The sequence below is a fragment of the Cibotium barometz genome, chromosome 30, assembly GCF_041138505.1.
Source record: "Cibotium barometz isolate CiBa-2024 chromosome 30, ASM4113850v1, whole genome shotgun sequence".
In the NCBI taxonomy this organism is placed as follows: domain Eukaryota; kingdom Viridiplantae; phylum Streptophyta; class Polypodiopsida; order Cyatheales; family Cibotiaceae; genus Cibotium; species Cibotium barometz.
The window spans coordinates 31176116-31193993 of record NC_141075.1 but is presented as its reverse complement, the minus strand read 5'-3'; the positions used below and the strand labels follow the sequence as shown (position 1 = coordinate 31193993).

At 43.2% G+C, this 17878-nt stretch overlaps 1 protein-coding gene across 2 annotated transcripts in view; it reads left to right on the top strand.

Moving 5' to 3' along the window:
* LOC147621384 (putative dolichyl pyrophosphate Man9GlcNAc2 alpha-1,3-glucosyltransferase) overlaps window positions 1-6821 on the top strand; it is a 42630-nt gene extending 35809 nt beyond the window's left edge. The window contains exons 3-7 of one of the 2 annotated variants that reach the window (XM_086824133.1): window positions 5145-5319; window positions 5447-5554; window positions 5687-5848; window positions 5939-6191; window positions 6292-6821. In XM_086824133.1, the coding sequence (XP_086680259.1) occupies window positions 5145-5319; window positions 5447-5554; window positions 5687-5848; window positions 5939-6191; window positions 6292-6752 (1159 nt within the window). In that variant the 3' untranslated portion in view covers window positions 6753-6821. The remainder of the gene's footprint in view (window positions 1-5144; window positions 5320-5446; window positions 5555-5686; window positions 5849-5938; window positions 6192-6291) is intronic. The other variant, XM_086824134.1, reaches the window with a different exon arrangement.
* The last annotated feature ends 11057 nt before the right edge of the window (window positions 6822-17878 follow it).

Genomic DNA, 17878 nt, shown 5'->3' with positions numbered 1-17878 from the left:
AACAGGCCGACAGCTCCACGACAGCATAAAAGAAAAGATGCAATATTTTAACACCCCCTCTGCATCTTGAAGTGTGCAAAAAAGTCAGAAGAAAAACTGATGACGAAGGTGCGACCAGGAGCAAAAGAAAATCTGCTTGGCTCCAAACTCAAAGTAGAGCTGTGAGCACATCACATCCAATAACCTCCAACAAATGAACATGGAACACATCCTGTCCATAGTCTTTGCTAACCAATAGTTCTGGAACTCATCCGAACCATGAAGGAAACTTGGTTGATCCTGGAACTCATCCGGACCATCAAGTGAACTTGCCTGTCTTTATACTTGGAACTCCGACACACGGGTCCCATGCTCGAGATTTGATATAAGAGAGCTTTTGAAAGCTCCCTCACTCGCCCACAAGCCGTTTCTGGAAGACAGCACACGGGGGATGCCCTTAGGATCAGAGCAGGACACCGGTCATGTTCTCTCTAGACTGTAAGGCCTTGGGAGAGCTGGGGTTGTCACTAGACGAGCCTGTGTCAGTGTCATGTGACTTGTCTTTGTCCTTCTTGGAAGACTTGCCCTTGTCCTTGGCTTTGCCTTTGTCCTTTGATTGACAATCCTTTGACAGGTGGCCTTCCTCCCCACACTTGTAACACCGACTCGGAACTTTCTTCTGCACTGTCGAGAGTGCCTGATCAGGTCCAATAGACGATGAAACTTTCAATTTTCCCTGAGAAACTAGGATGGATTCCTCTTCCAAGAGGAGAGTACATAGATCATCAAACTCGAGGGAACGTGTTGTGATTCGAACCCGCAAAGCTTGGGAAACCATGTCATAATCTGCAGGAAGCCTGATGAGGAGGAGAGCAGCTAACTGAGAAGAGGTCAGGGCAGTACCCATTGCCACTAATTGGTCATGAATTACCTTAACCTTCATCACAAATGACTGCATGGAAGTCCCTGCTGTGTAAACTCCAGAGAAAAGAGCTGACCCAAAAGGTTGACAAACCGCATTGTAGAGTCCTGTGCATATAGGTCTGTCAGCTTTCTCCAAACAGAAGCAGCACAATCCAATGTTTGCACGGCGGGGGAGACCTCTGGTGAGATGGCTCGTACAAGTGCAGAGTGAGCTTTTGAGTCTTGATTCTCCCAAGCTGAAAGTTCGGTGAGAAAGGCATCCTCCTGGTCCTGAGTCCACTTCCTAGAGCTGGTAGGGCGTTCGGGCTTTCGTTCGTGGCCCTGAACAATCTCCCAGAGACCCTTGTGTGTGAACCAGACCTTCATCTGTAGCTTCCAGTGATCATAGTTTGTACCACTGAGCTTGTCCTCCTTGTTCGTGCAGGGGGGGGACCCAGGTCTGCCTCAAAGAAGCTATGTCTCAAACAACCTCTGTAGCTAAGCAATCCACGTGCTCTCTCAAGCACCTTTCCACAAGATCCAACTAGGGACTAGTAGCCCCCTCTGAAGATGCAGGCTGGACGGCAGCAAAAGAAACGCAAAAAACACACCAACGGGAACCTCCTACTACTGGAAGAGGGAGGGGATCTTGGAGGGAGAAGAGCTGATGTGCCACTTGTCTGATGCACTTGCTGAATCTGCAGCTAGAACCCCTCCACTTGCCTCTGTAGAAGAAAACGCAGCTTGGGGGCTGGCCGACAGCAGTTGGAGAGCTAGTAGAGCAAAAACGCAGCTAAGAGAGAGAAATGCAGCCACTGTTTTGAAGGATCTACAGCCTGGAGAATCTAGGGAAGTAGAAAACGTAGAGGAACAGATTGTGTAGCAGCCAGAGCCTAGGCGAAAGATACCATGAAAGAATGTGCACAAGCGGAAGCAATGAACATGAGAGAGAGAAAGATTGCAAGCAAGAACTGAGCTTTATTAGCTTGAGGTTACAGAGTACAAGAGCCAGCAAATAGGGCAAGAAATGATATGTTGGAATGAATAAGGGAGCAACTCTTATATACTAGTACATGAAGCAGTCGGTTGTAGGAAAACAGGTCGACAGCTCCGCGACAGCATAAAAGAAAAGATGCAATATTTTAACAAAATATTCTAGAAAAAAATATTACTTCTTTACAAATATTGCGTCGAGCTCTATGACTTGTCTCTCGTTGATCACATCCGGTTGTTACTCTTCTCATATTGCTTCAACCAATAAACATGAAAGACATTGTACATAGTCTAATTTTCTGGCCACTTTAGCTTTATAGAGACATCACTTAACTTTTGAATGACGGGAAACGGGCTGAAACTATGGAATGAAAGCTTGGGACAACGCTTGTCCACTTGCTTCAGCCATTGCTTCATGATCTAGAGATATACCCAATCCCCTTAAAATTTCATCTCGCATGTAGTCATGCACTGTGTTTCTAGATCCAGCTAAGGTGGAAAGAGGGCCTACGAAGTCCATATTGATGTTGTGAAAAGGTCCCTTTGGAATAAGCAAAGGTTGAAGTAACCTTGCTTGTTTCGTATGTAGAACTTTCACTTTTTGACATATCTGACATGCTTGGACGTGTTGGTAGACGTCCCGTCGCATTTTGGGCCAATAGAACGACCTCTCTAACTTCTCCAGGGTATTGTTGTGCATCTCGTCATGCATCTTCAAATTTTGTTGACATTGCTCTTGTTGCCACCACATGTAACGAGGAACCTATTTCTCATGTTGAAGCTTTGGAGGATGAGCATTGGGTTGCAGCCATACACTTGGAGTTGGGCTCCATTGAAAAGAATAGTACTTGGGAGTTATGTGACTTGCCTACTAGCAAGTGTGCTATTGGCACTAAGTTGATGTATAAGCTTAAACATAAGCCTGATGATTCTGTTGATCGCCATAGGGCTTGTTTGGTCACCGAAGGTTATGCTCAGTGTGAGGGCATTGACTATGAGAAGACTTTTGCTCCTACTTCGTGTATGACTACCATTCGTATTGTTGTTGCTTTGGCTGCACACAAGGGTTGGCATGTACATCAATTGGATGTTAAGACTCTTTTTTTAATGGCGATTTGCCAGAGGAAGTGTATGTATCTCAGCCTCCTGAGGAAGTGTATGTATCTTAGCCTCCTGGCTTTGGTTAGAAAGGGGCAGAAAAAAAAGTATGTTGGTTACATAAAGCACTTTATGGCCTCAAATAAGCTCCTCGTGCTTGGTACCATAAAATTCATGCATACTTGATTGCTAATGGGTTAAGAAATAGTCCAACTGAGAGTACTCTTTGTGTTTGCAGAGATGGGGACAATTTGCCGATCCTTATTCTTTATGTGGATGACAGGCTCATTATTGGTCTTGATGAGGACAAAATTTCACCTTTGATGTCACAGACATGGGGCATTTGCATTACTATTTGGGCATTTAGTTTATACCTGTTTTAACGGGGGTATCTTGCTATCTCAGCAGCGGAGATATAGTGAGCAGCTCCTTGAACGTTTCCAAATGACAAATTTTAAACCTGTTTCAATTCCTATGGAACCAAGCTTAAAACTTTCACTTGAGGATCTTGGTGAGCTGCCACTTGTTAGCAGGCTGTGGGATGTCTTATTTATCTATGCACTACCTGTTTGGACATTGAATTTGATGTTTCACAGTTGCGCAGATTCATGCATAGCCGTGACACTTAGCATTGGCAAGCATGTAAGCGTGTCTTTTGCTACCTTAAAGGTACCATTGAGTTTGCGTTGTTTTATGGCAGCTCCTCTACAATGTGCTTGATTGCTTTTACAGACAATGATTGGGGAGGATACTATGACACCCGAGTGTCTACCGGTGGAAACTGTTTTCTTCTTGGTGGTTCATGCATTTCATTTCTTCTTGGTGGCCACTCCTAGCTGAGAACGTGAGTATAGGGCAGCCTTTATAGCTGCTGTGGAATGTGTTCTGCTACGACGTCTATTAGCCGATCTTGGTGTTAGACAACCGTCTTCTACCACCATCCACATTGACAGTCAAGAGTGATTTGGTTGTTGCTCGAAATTCCGTATTTCATGCCCGCACAAAGCATATCGAGGTACATTACCATTATGTCAGGGAGAGGCTCCATGCTAGAGAGATTGACTTGACTTATGTGCCTACATAGGCCAATTTGGCAGATGGATTTAAAAAGCCTCTTTCGATAGAGAAGTTTGAAGCTTTTTGCAAAGCTTTAAACCTACAGCCTCTATCAGGGTGGTCTGCTACACCCTGTTCACGTTCACATCATTCACTTCAGGGGAAGTTGTCCTCCGGGAAGTTCAGGTGTGAACTGGTCATGGGCACTTTTTTTCCCATGGTTGGACGTGGGGTTTTTCCCCGTGTGAACACACTTAAAGTGTGTTGGCTTTTTAGCCTAGGTCTTTTTAGTACTTTGTACTTGAGATTTCATTTATCATCAAAGTACATCTTTTCCAGCAACTATCGAGCGCACCTCATGTTTCTCTCTGTGTGCTTGTGTGTGTGTATCTGTGTGTTTGCCTCTTGCAGAGCTCTTCCCCCACGACCCAACAAGCCTTTTGGTGCCCATACCGTGCTGATCTAAAAGGCAATCACTCCTCATATCATGTCTGATTGAAATTGGAGCTCCTGTAAACTGTGCAAAAGTCTGGATTGTGGGACCGAGTTAGAATCCTTTCTGAAGTCTACAAAACAGAAATACACATGTTGCTTCTGTGCCTTTGTCTCGATTTATAATGGCTTGGAGAGTAAAATTATGATCAGAGTAGAATGATTTCTCCTGAAGCCTGCCTGGCATGGGGCTTTTTGTCCCAATCTCAGCCTCCAATACTGCCCCATAGATCTTGGCCATTGTGTGGCCTATCACGATGGTCTTGTAATTGTTGTATGGGGTCTCCTCCTTAATGGATAGGGACAATGGTGTTGGTATTCCAAGAAGGGTGGGAGCCTTCGGTCCTAAAAAAGAGTGCTGCAAGAATGGGGGCTAGGGTATTATGCCCATTTGTGAAGTGTTCCACCTGAAGATCTTCATGGTCCTTAGTTGACATTGCTAGTGTTCCACCCAAAGATCTTCATGGTCCTAGTTGACATTACTAGTGTTCCACCCAAAGATCTTCATGGTCCTTAGTTGACATTAGTAGTGTTAAAGAGAATGGCTGAGAGAGAGAGAGAGAGAGAGAGAGAGAGAGAGACTGATGTGAACATAAATGATTGGTTTTTTGCGAGGAGTGCAGCAAGCTTTTGATGCGTTGGACAGTTTTGTCATCAGATGCTTGTGTATTTTTTCCTGCAGCCTTGGCTTTTGCTGCTGTCTATTATGGTAGGAGGAGATTTGAGGAGCTGGCATGGGCTGTATTAATGATCTTGTTGCAGCCTGCTCTCATCTTGATAGATCATGGGCATTTTCAGGTGCTGTTTGTATTTTGTGTCCTCTGATATTATGTATATCCTCATTTCCGTTCAAATGCAATTGCTTGTTCTTACTTTTTTTTTTGGGAAAAAAGTAGCACTGACAAGATCCTCCTTTACAACGCAGTACAACTGCATAAGCTTAGGCTTAACAATGGGGGCAGTAGCTGCCATTTGCTTGGAAAAGGATCATTTGGCATCTGTACTGTTTTGTCTGGCCCTTAACCATAAGCAGGTACTGGACATGATTCTTCAAGTAAATTATGGAGCATAGAATCTAGCTCAGAGGCACATACTATCATGCATTTCATTCCCTCTCCCTTCCCATCCTTCAGAATAGTATCAAATACTTGCTCTATGACTACAGATGAGTGCATATTATGCTCCTGCGTTCTTTGCCTACCTATTTGGAAAGTCCTTATGTCAACAGCACCCATGCATTGAAGTCTTGAAGCTTGGCATAGTCGTTATTGGCACATTTGTATCTTGTTGGTGGCCGTTCCTTTACTCATGGCAAGCAACATTTGGTGTAAGTATCTGTTGGCTATTTTGGAAGGAGAGGATGATTGGTAGATGCAACTTAAACCTTAGGTCTTTTATTATTTATTGTGAAATGTAGGTGATATCTCGGTTGGCACCACTGCAGCGTGGCATCTTTGAGGACTATGTGGCTAATTTTTGGTGTGCAACTTCTCTAGTTATCAAGTGGAAACAAATATGTTCGATGGTGTTGTTGGCTCGCGTTGCTCTGGTGGCAACAATAATGTCATCTCTACCTTCTGTTGTGCAACAGATAAAAGCTCCCAGCCATCATGGATTCCTTCTTGCCATGTTTAATACTTCCATCTCCTTTTACCTTTTCTCATATCAAGGTACAGTAGGAATGAGAATGTGGTTGTTGAGTAGTCCTCAAAGCATGGTGCTTGATTGAGATTTTAAAAATACTGACAATGATGGTTTTATGATTTGCAGTTCATGAAAAATCTATCTTGCTGCCTTTGTTACCGGCAAGTCTTCTCATATTAGAGGATCCTCTGCTGTACAAAGGAGTAGTTTTGTGTGCTATGTTCTCAATGTTTCCGCTTCTCCGCAGAGATGGTTTAGTGGTACCATATGTTGCTTTATTTTTTCTTCATCTTCTGATGTTTGACATTCCTCCTCTGTTTGGCAAAAAGTTCTCACACAAGGAGGAGGGAAGACAATTCACGTTTCCACTGAATCATTTGACAAAGGTGCTTTTTATTTCGGGATCTGTGCTGAACTTGGGTTATGTGTTCCTGGCACCTCCAGCAAGGTACCCTTACATTTTTGAAGCTTTGATTTCTGCCCTTGTGTTTGTTCTCCTTCTTCTTCTTGCTGTATATTCGAATCTGAAACAATGGTCAGCTTCGTTCAATAATCAGCATATTGTTGACAAGGCAAAGTTGTCATGAGCAGTGCTCTAAAAACCAGTTTGCAATGTATTGTTCCCGGTTGAAATAAAAAATTCCTGGTTGAATTTTGACATTGTCTTTATTTTGAAGGAACAAAGTCATATATTTTAGGTGCAATGTCCTGTTCTTATCATATTCTGTTAACAACATTGAAATTGAAAATCCCTGGTTGAATTTTGACATTGCCTTTATTTTCAAGGAACAAAAATCGTACATAATGTCCCTTTGTGTTCTTATCATATTCTGTTAACAACATTGACACATTTCAATATTTGCCAAGCTATGCAACCCTAGTAATAATGTCACTTTTTATACAAATTAAATTTTATGTAGATTTTGTGTAGTTCATACTGGTTTCTAGAACTCCAATATATTCAAATCACTGTGTGTTTTGCTAGGACTCATGAGTGCTGAAGGCCCAATCAACCTACAGCAAGGATTGCTATAATTTAGGGCTTAAGCCTTATTATTTTAAGGCATTTGTAGAAGAGAGAGAAAATGGCCACAAGGGAACCAGTTTTCTGGCAAACAGCTACCGCCGGCGGCAGCTGGGAGGTGTTTCCGAAAAACTTGGAGACCCCTGGCCATTATTTACACGTTACTGGCAGCAGCAGGCAGTATGTTTTCCGAGGATGTTGATAGTAGGTGGTGAGCATTCCGAGGCCGAAAGCAATAATGTGCATGGAAATCATAAGGCAACATGTCAAATTCCTCCTTGAAGAATGGGCTTGACCTATAGATGTAGGGATGGATATTCCGCTGGTGAAACCGACCTTGATGTTCTGTTAACACTGTAGGCGCTGACGTGATGCTGGCCCTCTGACAGTGAAGGACGTGCCTTCCCATTGATGACAGTTCCACCTCTGCTCGCACACTTCTTGGTTGCCCCATCAGGCTGGCCACCTCTTCCATGCAAGTCTACAAGCCTTTACGAGGCTTACTTTAAGCCTCTCTCTCTCTCTCTCTCTCTCTCTCTCTCTCTCGTTGATGGGTGGCTGCTCTCTCTCTCTCTCTTGTTGATGGGGCTGCCTTGTGCACACATACAGAGATGTGTGGCCCCCCTTTTGTTTGTGCTCCACAGGGCCTCTTCACAAGGCCACAACACTGTCTTTTTATGAAGGCTGTGCAGGAATCATAGGAGGGTGTAGCTACCTGTACGTGAAACCACCTTCATTGATCTTAAGTGTGCTATAGCTCCACTTCGTACTCGTCCTACAAGGGCTGGATCCAACTCCCTTGCTCAACAAGACAGTTGGCTGTCTCTCCCTACCCCATCACAGAGGGAAATGCGAGCAGTCTATAGAGATGGGACACCATGACTTTCCATCTCCGTGGCTCGATGCAGAGCACAATGAGGGACTCCATCTATATATAACGCTAGAGGAGAAGGGAGAGGAGGAGAGGGGGTGGCCTAGGCCGAGGGGGGGTTCACAAAGGGGGGTGGAGTGGGCCAACATGTTTTAAAGGACCTAAGGTGTTCATATATTCACAACTTTTATCTAAGGTTAAAACATTAATTAAATGGGCTACATTAAGCAGCCCATTTATTAATTTATGTGACCAAGATAGAAGTTGTGAATATGTATATGTATATGGTCGTGGTGATAAGATGATGATAATGGAGCAATAGTGCGTATCCCCTTAATCCCTCCATGGTGCTCACCTTGGCCAGTCATCATCATTACCACCATCATCACCATTTCAACATCATTTCATCATCATCATTACCACCATCATCAACATTATCATCATCTCATCATCACCCTAAACACAAATACCTTCATTTAAAGAAAAATTGCCTCAGAGGAGGGCGTGGCCTCCTTTGAGGTAAGTTTTTTTTTAAATAAAGCTGTTGGTATTGTGGTGATGAGATGATGATAATGCTGCAACAATGCCATTTTTTTGTTTAAAAAAATGGTTGTGGGGAGGCCGCGCCAACGCGGCCTCCCCACGGCCTTTTTTTTTTTGGCAAAAAGATTTGCCTTCCCTCTGCCCCTCCATGGTGCCCACCATATCATCATCATTATTTCATCATTACCACCATGGCCAGTTGATATTGTGCTAATTCTTTCTATCTTCAGCGGTGCATTTGCCCTATCAACTATTTATTTGCTGTACTAATTCTTTCTATTTGCTACTTCCCTTAGTGCTAGGCTTCATTATGGCTGAGTCTGTCTTGCATCTCCGGAGGTTTAACAGAAAGTCAGTACGAAGGGCTTTGTGTGAATATATGCTCTTGTGTGTGTGTGTGTGTGTGTGTGTGTGTGTGTGTGTGTGTGTGTGTGTGTGGAGTGCGTGTGTGAGAGCATATCTTGATACAGAGTTGGACACCCACTATTGGGCACTAATGACGTTAGTGGGGATGTCGTAGTATCTAGTCCATAGTATGCATAATGGAGTTGATATTTATAGTCTTGTGGGTTGACTACCATGAGTATATAACATGCACGTTCCTAAAAGGTGAATTTGGGCATGTTCGTGGATTCATCTAGGTATATATATATATCATCACCATTTCAACATCATTACCATCATCACCATTTCATCATTACCACCATCATCACCATTATCATTATCACCCTCAGAGGAGGCAATGCTTTGCGATCATAAGTTTGAACTCCTTGCGTTGATTCACTAGTGGATGGTCCTCCCTTGGGTTCAATTACAAGTATCGAATGTTGTCCTGTATTTGAGCACTGGAAGGATAGTTGCTACTGTTCTCGGCATACTGACACCATACTGTATCGTCAAAAGCTCTTTTAGAGAGCATCTAAAAAATAGTAAAGTAATTTGTTATTGTTAATTCATAGCTAGATCCATGTTGATATTATTAGTAACACATGCACATCTGCGGAGCGAAGTGGAAGAACATCCGGAACAACCTCAAATTTGGGCAGAAGCTCCTCCAGATGCCTTGTCTTGGTCTATGGCATCATTGCCATACTGTGAGTGATCATGGTAATCTTCCTTTAGGGTGTCATCCATAGCTCATTATAATTGGCTATGTAAAAATAATCATCCATAGCATCAACTCAATTGCGCACATTCTCGATCAAGTATTCCCTTCTCCTCAAAAGAACGTGGGTTGAGATTTATGTAAGGACTCCTTAATGTCATTATCTTGTACTTTATCATTTAAACATCGAGACATAATTTCTCTCCTAAAATTTAAGTAATTATTTTCATTATCTTGAAAAAGATAAGTTCTTTCATATTTAAACATCGAGGCATAATTTCTCTCCTAAAATTTAAGTAATGATTTTCATTATCTTGAAAAAGATAAGTTCTTTCGTATTTCAAAAAATCCCTCTTACACAAGATATGCTTATTATTTTGAAACATGATTACATCATTGGGAGATTTCTCAACCTCTAAACAAACAAAATTGTCTAATTGGCCCCACAATTATAAATTTTTGAGGAGAAAGATACAGATTCAAATGGTTCAATCTAGACAAATATTCATCTAAAGTGTATTGGCTTCTACCCTATGGATCTTATAATCCTTTAGTAAATTTGTCCTTTTCATAATTATGGGTAGACACAAGTTCAAAACATAATAGGGTAAAATAATTAATGTCCATTTCTATAGTGAACTTTGCTTCACTTTGATCCCAAACATATCTCTACATGAAAAGAGGTTGATATGGTCGGCCAAAATAATACTCCCTACAACTCTAACAAAAAATAGTTGCTGGAGATCTATTATTGGCTAAATGTTGAAATACAACCTCAAGACTTTCTTGCTCTTGCATACAAATACCATACTTTGTGCCATTACTGCACTTTTTAGTTTTACCCATTTAAAATTTGTACAAGAAAAAGAAAACAAGGAAGGAAAAGAACATCATATACTTTTTATTATATCAAGTTTGTTTAGGTACAAAGAGATGAAAACTCATTAGTTCTAATCCTTGGCTCTATCTAAAGCTCTCTCTCCACCCTCATCTAGATAGCCCTACGACTCTCCTAGTCACGCCATGAAAATGCGGTACTACAGTAGGTGGTGATGGTGTTGTGAGTGAACCAATAAACCCCACTGCTCCACCTGTGTTAGAAAGTAAATCTCCTCAAAATGTCGAGCTTGCATCATTAGCTAAATTCTTGAATGCAAGAGTTACGATGTCATTTTTTTGTGATAATCTAGGTATCTTGGAAAGACATGATTGAATCATCTACCACATCATCTAAAAAGAAACCCAAATCTTGAATTTGTTTAAGTCACACGAAGCCACTTCTAACAGCCACACCATTCCCAAGGCATGAACGCTCTGGCCAACCAATGCATAGGAGCTCCATAGACTGCCACTCGGTCCAAGTCCCTAGACACTCACTACCCAATACAATGGGAGTTGTCTCTCATCCATCACACTAACCATGTCAAGAGCACACCCATGTCTGTGCTGAGATGGATCAAGGACTCGAACGACCATCTTCATCACGATAGGATCCACACCACTCAAATGATCGACAATATAAATGTCTACGTGATACCTTCACAGGCTTTCACAATAATACATACAATGAATAAGAAAACAATCAATATAGAAAACATGATCAAGTAGTGATGCACAAACATACATTGAGACTGAGTAAACATTTTTAAGCTCGATGAGACATCCTCTGCTCTCCATCGGATCTTTGAATGATATTTCTCCAATTTGTCATGATCCTCACGATAACTTGATCTAGTAAAACATGTGTTTTGACTTGCTTTGAATGTTAAGCCTTCTAAGGTCTCAATAACTCTAGGTATTCTTTTTTATCTTCAAGAGCTAATTCATCTCTTAGGTTTTTGGACACAAACACTTGTTCTGTTTGAGTCTCTCGACCCCAATGTTTTTAAAACTTGGCCTTAGGGTTTTTTAAGATTTAGGTCGGAATTCTATATATCCTTGATTCACATGCACTAGCAAACTCTTTTCTCTAATTCTTTACAACCTTGATAAGGGTCAAAAAAGTCTTATTCTTCACCTAGGAGAACTTATTTTTTTGATCTCCTAAGTCATAAAAACGGGGGTAATCCAATGTCAAGGACTTCCTATCATATCACTTGTTTTTACTTTTACCTATGCGATAATTGAGAAAAGTAGCACTTTATCTCTCTAGAATTCTCACCAGGGTTTTAAATCATACTTTCCCTTTTCCCCCTAAAATTCTACCTGTTTCAATAGATATTATTCACTCCTACACTAGGCTTCATCCCATAAATTTTGGGCCATAAAAATTAGATTTTCTCTCTCTAAAAGAAGAAACTTTTTTGGGTCAAAGTCTAGAATCCTAGTTTCCTATGTGTAAAACTCTAAAATTTACTCATCATACCTTCCTAAAAATAACAAGGATTCCTCATGTTAGTACATATTCATATGTACATGATTGCACATAAATTGGTGCACAATTTCTTCCACACATTCAATCTAAACTAAACACTTCACAATTTTTTTTTTCGGGTTTTGGGTATTCTAATGTGAAATCATCTTCTAAAAAACTAACAAAAGGAATGATATAGATTGAGTGCAACTATGCCTTCTAGGGTCACTAATTTAATTTGTTGTTGTGTTATAACCTAAGGCAACAACCTTAATAAATTTTTTACAGACTCACAAGCAGTCAGGTAAGGTACTAGGGCATCTGCATAATCAATTTCCCAAGGATGGTGATATCTAGAGCATCTAAATCATGGGTAAGGTCATTTACATTTAACTAATACCTTTTCTTGCTTTCTATAATTTTTAAGGAGCTTAAGAAAACTAAGAGATGATAAATTTTAAATATAAGAAAAGAAACAAAGGCCATAAGTACATTGTACTTCAAAATTTTGGAAAAGAGAGATGTTTGATCACTTACTTATATATAAGTCTTGCAAATAGAGGTGTATATGTGTTGCAATAAGTGAAAATGACTTCCCAAGCTCTCAAATAATCCATGCCCCCCTCTTCCTTGATTTTAGTGCCCCACACAAGCTTTAATGTGAAGTAGATGGCTAGTTTGACTAGCTAGGGTAGTACTATAGCATGCAAGAGATGTAAGTGAGGATTTTAAGGCAATAAATGATATCGAAGGGATGCTATCAAGTGGGTATGGAAAAATGAAGAGAGGGGATCTCTTTTATAGCCCAACACCCCCCCAATGCATGGTATCTACTATATATACCATATTTAAGTTCCATTCTACCATGCACTCTACATACATGAGGTAACTCCATTCTACCATGCACTCTACATACATGAGGTAACTACATCAAAAAGGGGGCGAAAGGTGGCTAGACTAAATCTCACTAATGCATGAGGCCACCATGCAACTAATGCAACTTAAGAAAGGACATTCGACACCACTATGCATACCACCATACAAACTACCACTAGTCTAAAACCATGTACAATTACCACCTACCCAAAAACCATGTGCCCACCTTGGTTTTACATAAACCCATAGTTTTACCTCAACCATTTTGACAAATATCACAACGTTGTACATATGTAAACCCATCTCGCCTCATCTTTGGCCAATAATATTGCCGTTCCAATTTCTCCACAGTCGAATTCATGCTCCTATGACCACCAGTAATGGCGTCATGGGCATCATGGAGAAGAGCTGCCATGAACGACTTCATGACACACAGTCGGCCTTCGTAGAAAAGCCAACCATCGCGTATCAGAAAGTGGCATGGTCCTGTGGTATCCAATGCATGTTCCCACTGTGTAGCGAATTTCTCGGAATCCGCATACGTGTGCTTCATGTCATCTAGTCCTTTACCAACAAGATCGAGTCTAGTGGTCTGAATCGAAGTCACTTGCCCCTTCCTACTCAAAGCATCGGCCACTGGATTGGCCTTTCCTGGAAGGTACTCAATCATACCACCGAATAGCTGGAATCTCTGGCTCCAGCGGTGTTGTCGGTCACTCCACTGTGCACTTGGCATTGTCTAAATCCAGCGTAATGCCTGATGGTCAGTGTGAACCTCAAAGTCACGGCCATACAGAAAATGTTTCCAATGTTTCAAGGCTTGTATAACTGCTAGGAGTTCACGATCGTAGACTGAGTAATTTTTCTCTCTGGGTAGTAACTTACGAGACATGTAAGCTACTGGATGACCATTCTGTTGTAACACACCTCTAATTGCGATGTTACTCGCATCGGTGATCACCTGAAATGGCTCGTCCCACGAGGCAAGTGCTCTACAAGGCGCTTCTGACAAAGCCACCTTGAGGTTCTTGAATGCCTCCAACGCTCGTGGAGTCATTCGAATCCATTGCCTTCTTGTCTTCACCCCTTTTAGCTCCGTGAGATCCGCTGAGAGGTGAGAAAACTTGTCTATGTGGGTGGAGTATGCCTGGCATATACCCACAAAGGATCTAATGCCATAGGCTGTCTGAGGTACTTCCCAATTGACAATCTCGGCCACTTTAGCCGGATCAAGTCGAATGCCTTCTGCACTAATTATGTATCCCAAGTAATGCACCTGGAACAAGTAAAATTCTGACTTCTTCTCATTGACATAGAGCTTGTTGCTTTCCAACAACTTAAGAACTTTCTCCACATCAATGTCATGCTACTCAACCGTAGCTGAAAATACGAGTATGTCGCCCAGAAATATGAAAACACACACTTTCCAATCAAATCCCAGAAAACACGCATCATCATGCGGTTGAAAGTAGCTAGGGCATTCGTCAAGCCAAATGGCATGACCATGAATTCATAGTGGGCCTGTTCCGTACGGAAGGCTGTCTTGGGATGTCCCTCTCTACAATCCGCACCTGGTGGTACCCACTCTTTAAATCGATTTTCGAGAACACCTTTGCTCCATTCAGCCTCTCAAGAATATAATCTATTCGAGGCATCAGGAATCTACTCTTGATAGTCAGCTTATTGAGTGCACGATAATCGACACACAAACGGGAAGACCCATCTTTCTTCTTGACAAATAATATCGGTGCTGCAAATGGCGACACGCTGGGGCGAATGAAGCCGGATTGCAACAATTCTTGGAATTGGCGGTCCAACTCCGATTCCATTGCCTTGGAAAGGCGATACGGAAACTTGCTCGGGGGTTCTGAGCCTAGGAGGAGGTCAATCTTGTGGTCCTCTGGTCTGGATGGGGGGAGCTGGGAAGGGAGACTATCCCGAAGAAAAATCTTTAGGAACTTTTCATGGAGAGCTGAGTACTTCTTGGAAGCACTTGTTAGAAGTCATCTCCTGTCTTTATCAGACACCAGGGCCTCTGTTGTGGGTGTGCCCGCCCTGTATAGGTGTTTTCTCATTTTTCCTCACTCCACGTATTTTTTCCCCATTTTTTCCTATTTTTCCATGGTGTGGGTGGCTGCCCTATGCTGGCAGGATCACACAGAAGCTGGCCCACTGCACTGAGTTGGCCGACTTCTTTCTGTTGAGGCCATTGTGGAGGTTTTTGGCTGCGACTGGAGGAGACCCAGTCGTGAGGCTGGCGGCCTGTTTCTCCACTAGCTGACTGCATATATGGGGCCATATAAAATGGCCCCATGGCCCCCACATCATTGTATCTAGTTTTCAGATTCGGGATCTTGCGTATAGAGAAGAGTTACACGCCTATCTCTCTCCTTCTCTTGTGCTGTCTATTTTCTGCACCCTACTTGCTCTTGTGGTCTCAGATTTGGTTATCATCTCCGCTGCGTATTTTGACATGGTATCAGAGCCCTAGGCTCTTGAAAGATCTTGGGAGTTTTCTGAGCAAGAGGGGGATTGTTGCGTTGCTGATTGGTGGACTGTTAGGGACTGTATGGGAAGAGAAGTAGCAAGAGGAAGACGGGCTAAATTGCTTGCAGGTTTAAAGTTTTTTTCCCCACCCACCCACCCTTTTTCAGTTACATCCCCGCGATGGCAGATTTGTTAGAGCTGGCTGAGAAGCATGTGAAGATCCCAACTCTCCCCACGTTCCCAATGGACCGTCAGTTGGACGGGAACAATTACGGCATCTCGAAGGTTATGATGGAGTCTGTGCTGGAGTCATATGACCTTGCTGATTTCATCGTTATCGGGGTTCCACGGCAGGAAGCAGAGGAAGGGGAGTTACTGTCAACGAAGAAGGACCGCGAGGCACAAACACAGATGTGGGATCGTGTCAACGCCAGGGTCCAGTCATTTATTTTCCTCAACTGCACACCACAAGTAATCAATCACGTAAAGCATATGACGCTGGCCAAAGGTATATGGCAGCACTTGGCTTCTCTTTATAACAGGGTATCGCCCATGAAGAGGATTTCCTTGGAAGTGCAAATGCGGGTTATGAACCCTACAAAGTCGTCGACGATGCGGGAGCACATTAACAAGCTACAGGCCCTTCAGTAGGAAGTCCTCCAGGCTGGGAAGGAGATATCATCAGAAGATATGGCCATTACTTTGCTGTCCCACTTGCCTGCTCAGTATTCCGCTTTCTACTCCTCTTTGATTACTAGTGGCAGGCTCAGCACCATTACCTGGGAAAGGAGCTTGTGCCCATGGTCTTGGACCAGGAGGAACGTTTCACGAACCCTCCTCACAGCGGACGTTCGGAGGCCTTAACTGGCCAATGGCCGAAAGGCAGGAATATCAACAAGGGCAAAGGGAAGGCTTCACCGGAGAAGTCTTCTGAGAAGAAACCCAACACAGAACGAGAGAAGCTGAAGGCCGAGCGGTCCTGCAATGATTGTGGCGAGAAAGGCCACTATTGGGGAGGAAGTGTCCTAAACGGATTGGGGAAGAGTGTTGATTCTTCAGCCTCAGCTGCAAACACTCCTGCATTTGTGCACTTAGAGATGATGGACTCCGATGCTTCATCGTCTTCGAGCGAGGAGGCAGTTGGCTTCACCACGAAGGATACTCGGGAATGGATTCTTGACAATGGTGCTTCCAGGCACATGACTCCATCCCGTGACTTCTTTTTGGATCTGAAACGGCAGTCAGGTCGCATTTTCATTGGCGACAACTCCACCATTCCGATATACACAGTGAGGGCCGGATGGAGATTATTCCCGACGGCAAGGGAGGCAAGCATGCCTCCCGTGTTCTTTACGTCCCTACTCTTGGTTTTCATGTTCTGTCAGTGTATGAAGTATGCAAGACTGGCTTTCGGGTGGAATTTGAGGAGCATTCAGTTGCTCTACGGGACCGTGAGACTGGCCAGGTTGTTTGGGAAGGCGGTGTGGAGAATAGTATCTACAAGCTCTCTGCACTCTCCTCATTGACAGGTTCTCAGGTCGGAGATCCGTGGCACTTTCGTTTTGGCCACTTAAATGTGGATGCACTGCGGCGAGCTTTTCGGGACCAGATGGTGGTTGGCTTGCCAGATGTTGGCAGCAGGCAAGGACGTCGCAGTTCTTGCATACGTGGTAAGCAGCACAGGGAATCCTTTCCGAAGCACGCTTCCAGGCGGGCATCAAAACCATTGGAGTTGATTCACACTGACTTGTGTGGACCTCAGTAGACACCATCATTGGGAGGATCTCTCTATTTCATGCTGCTTGTTGATGACTGTACCAGATTCACGTGAGTCTACTTTCTTTCACAGAAGGACCAAGCTTTTGCACGGTTCAAGGATTGGCACGTGATGGTGGAAAAAGAGTGTGGATTGTAGGTAAAGACTCTCAAGGCTGACAAAGGGGGTGAATTCTCCTCGAATGTATTTCTCAGATTTTGTGCAAATCATGGCATCAAGAGGGAAGTGGCCAATACAGGATCGCCTTCAGAAAATGGAGTTGTAGAACGCAAAAACAGGACTGTGGTGGAGATGGCGAGGACCATGCTGGAGCATCGTGATCTTCCTCGTCCGTGGGGAGAGACTGTGGCAACGGCTGTCCGTACCCTCAACCGGTCTCCGACGACTTCAGTACCTAATATGACTCCGTTTGAGGCATACTTTGGCAAGAAACCTGATGTCTCGCACTTCCGTGTTTTTGGGAGTGATGCGTATGTACATATTCTGAAAAAGCAGAGGGGGAAGCTTGACTCCAAATCCCGCAAGCTTATATTTGTGGGGTATAATTCTCTTTCCAAGGGATACAGATTGTATGATCTAGAGAGGAATGAGATTGTTGTTAGCCGGGATGTGGTCTTTGATGAGCATGTTCCACTATCCACTGTCGAGGAGCCGCCACTTCTTGGAGATCCAGAAGA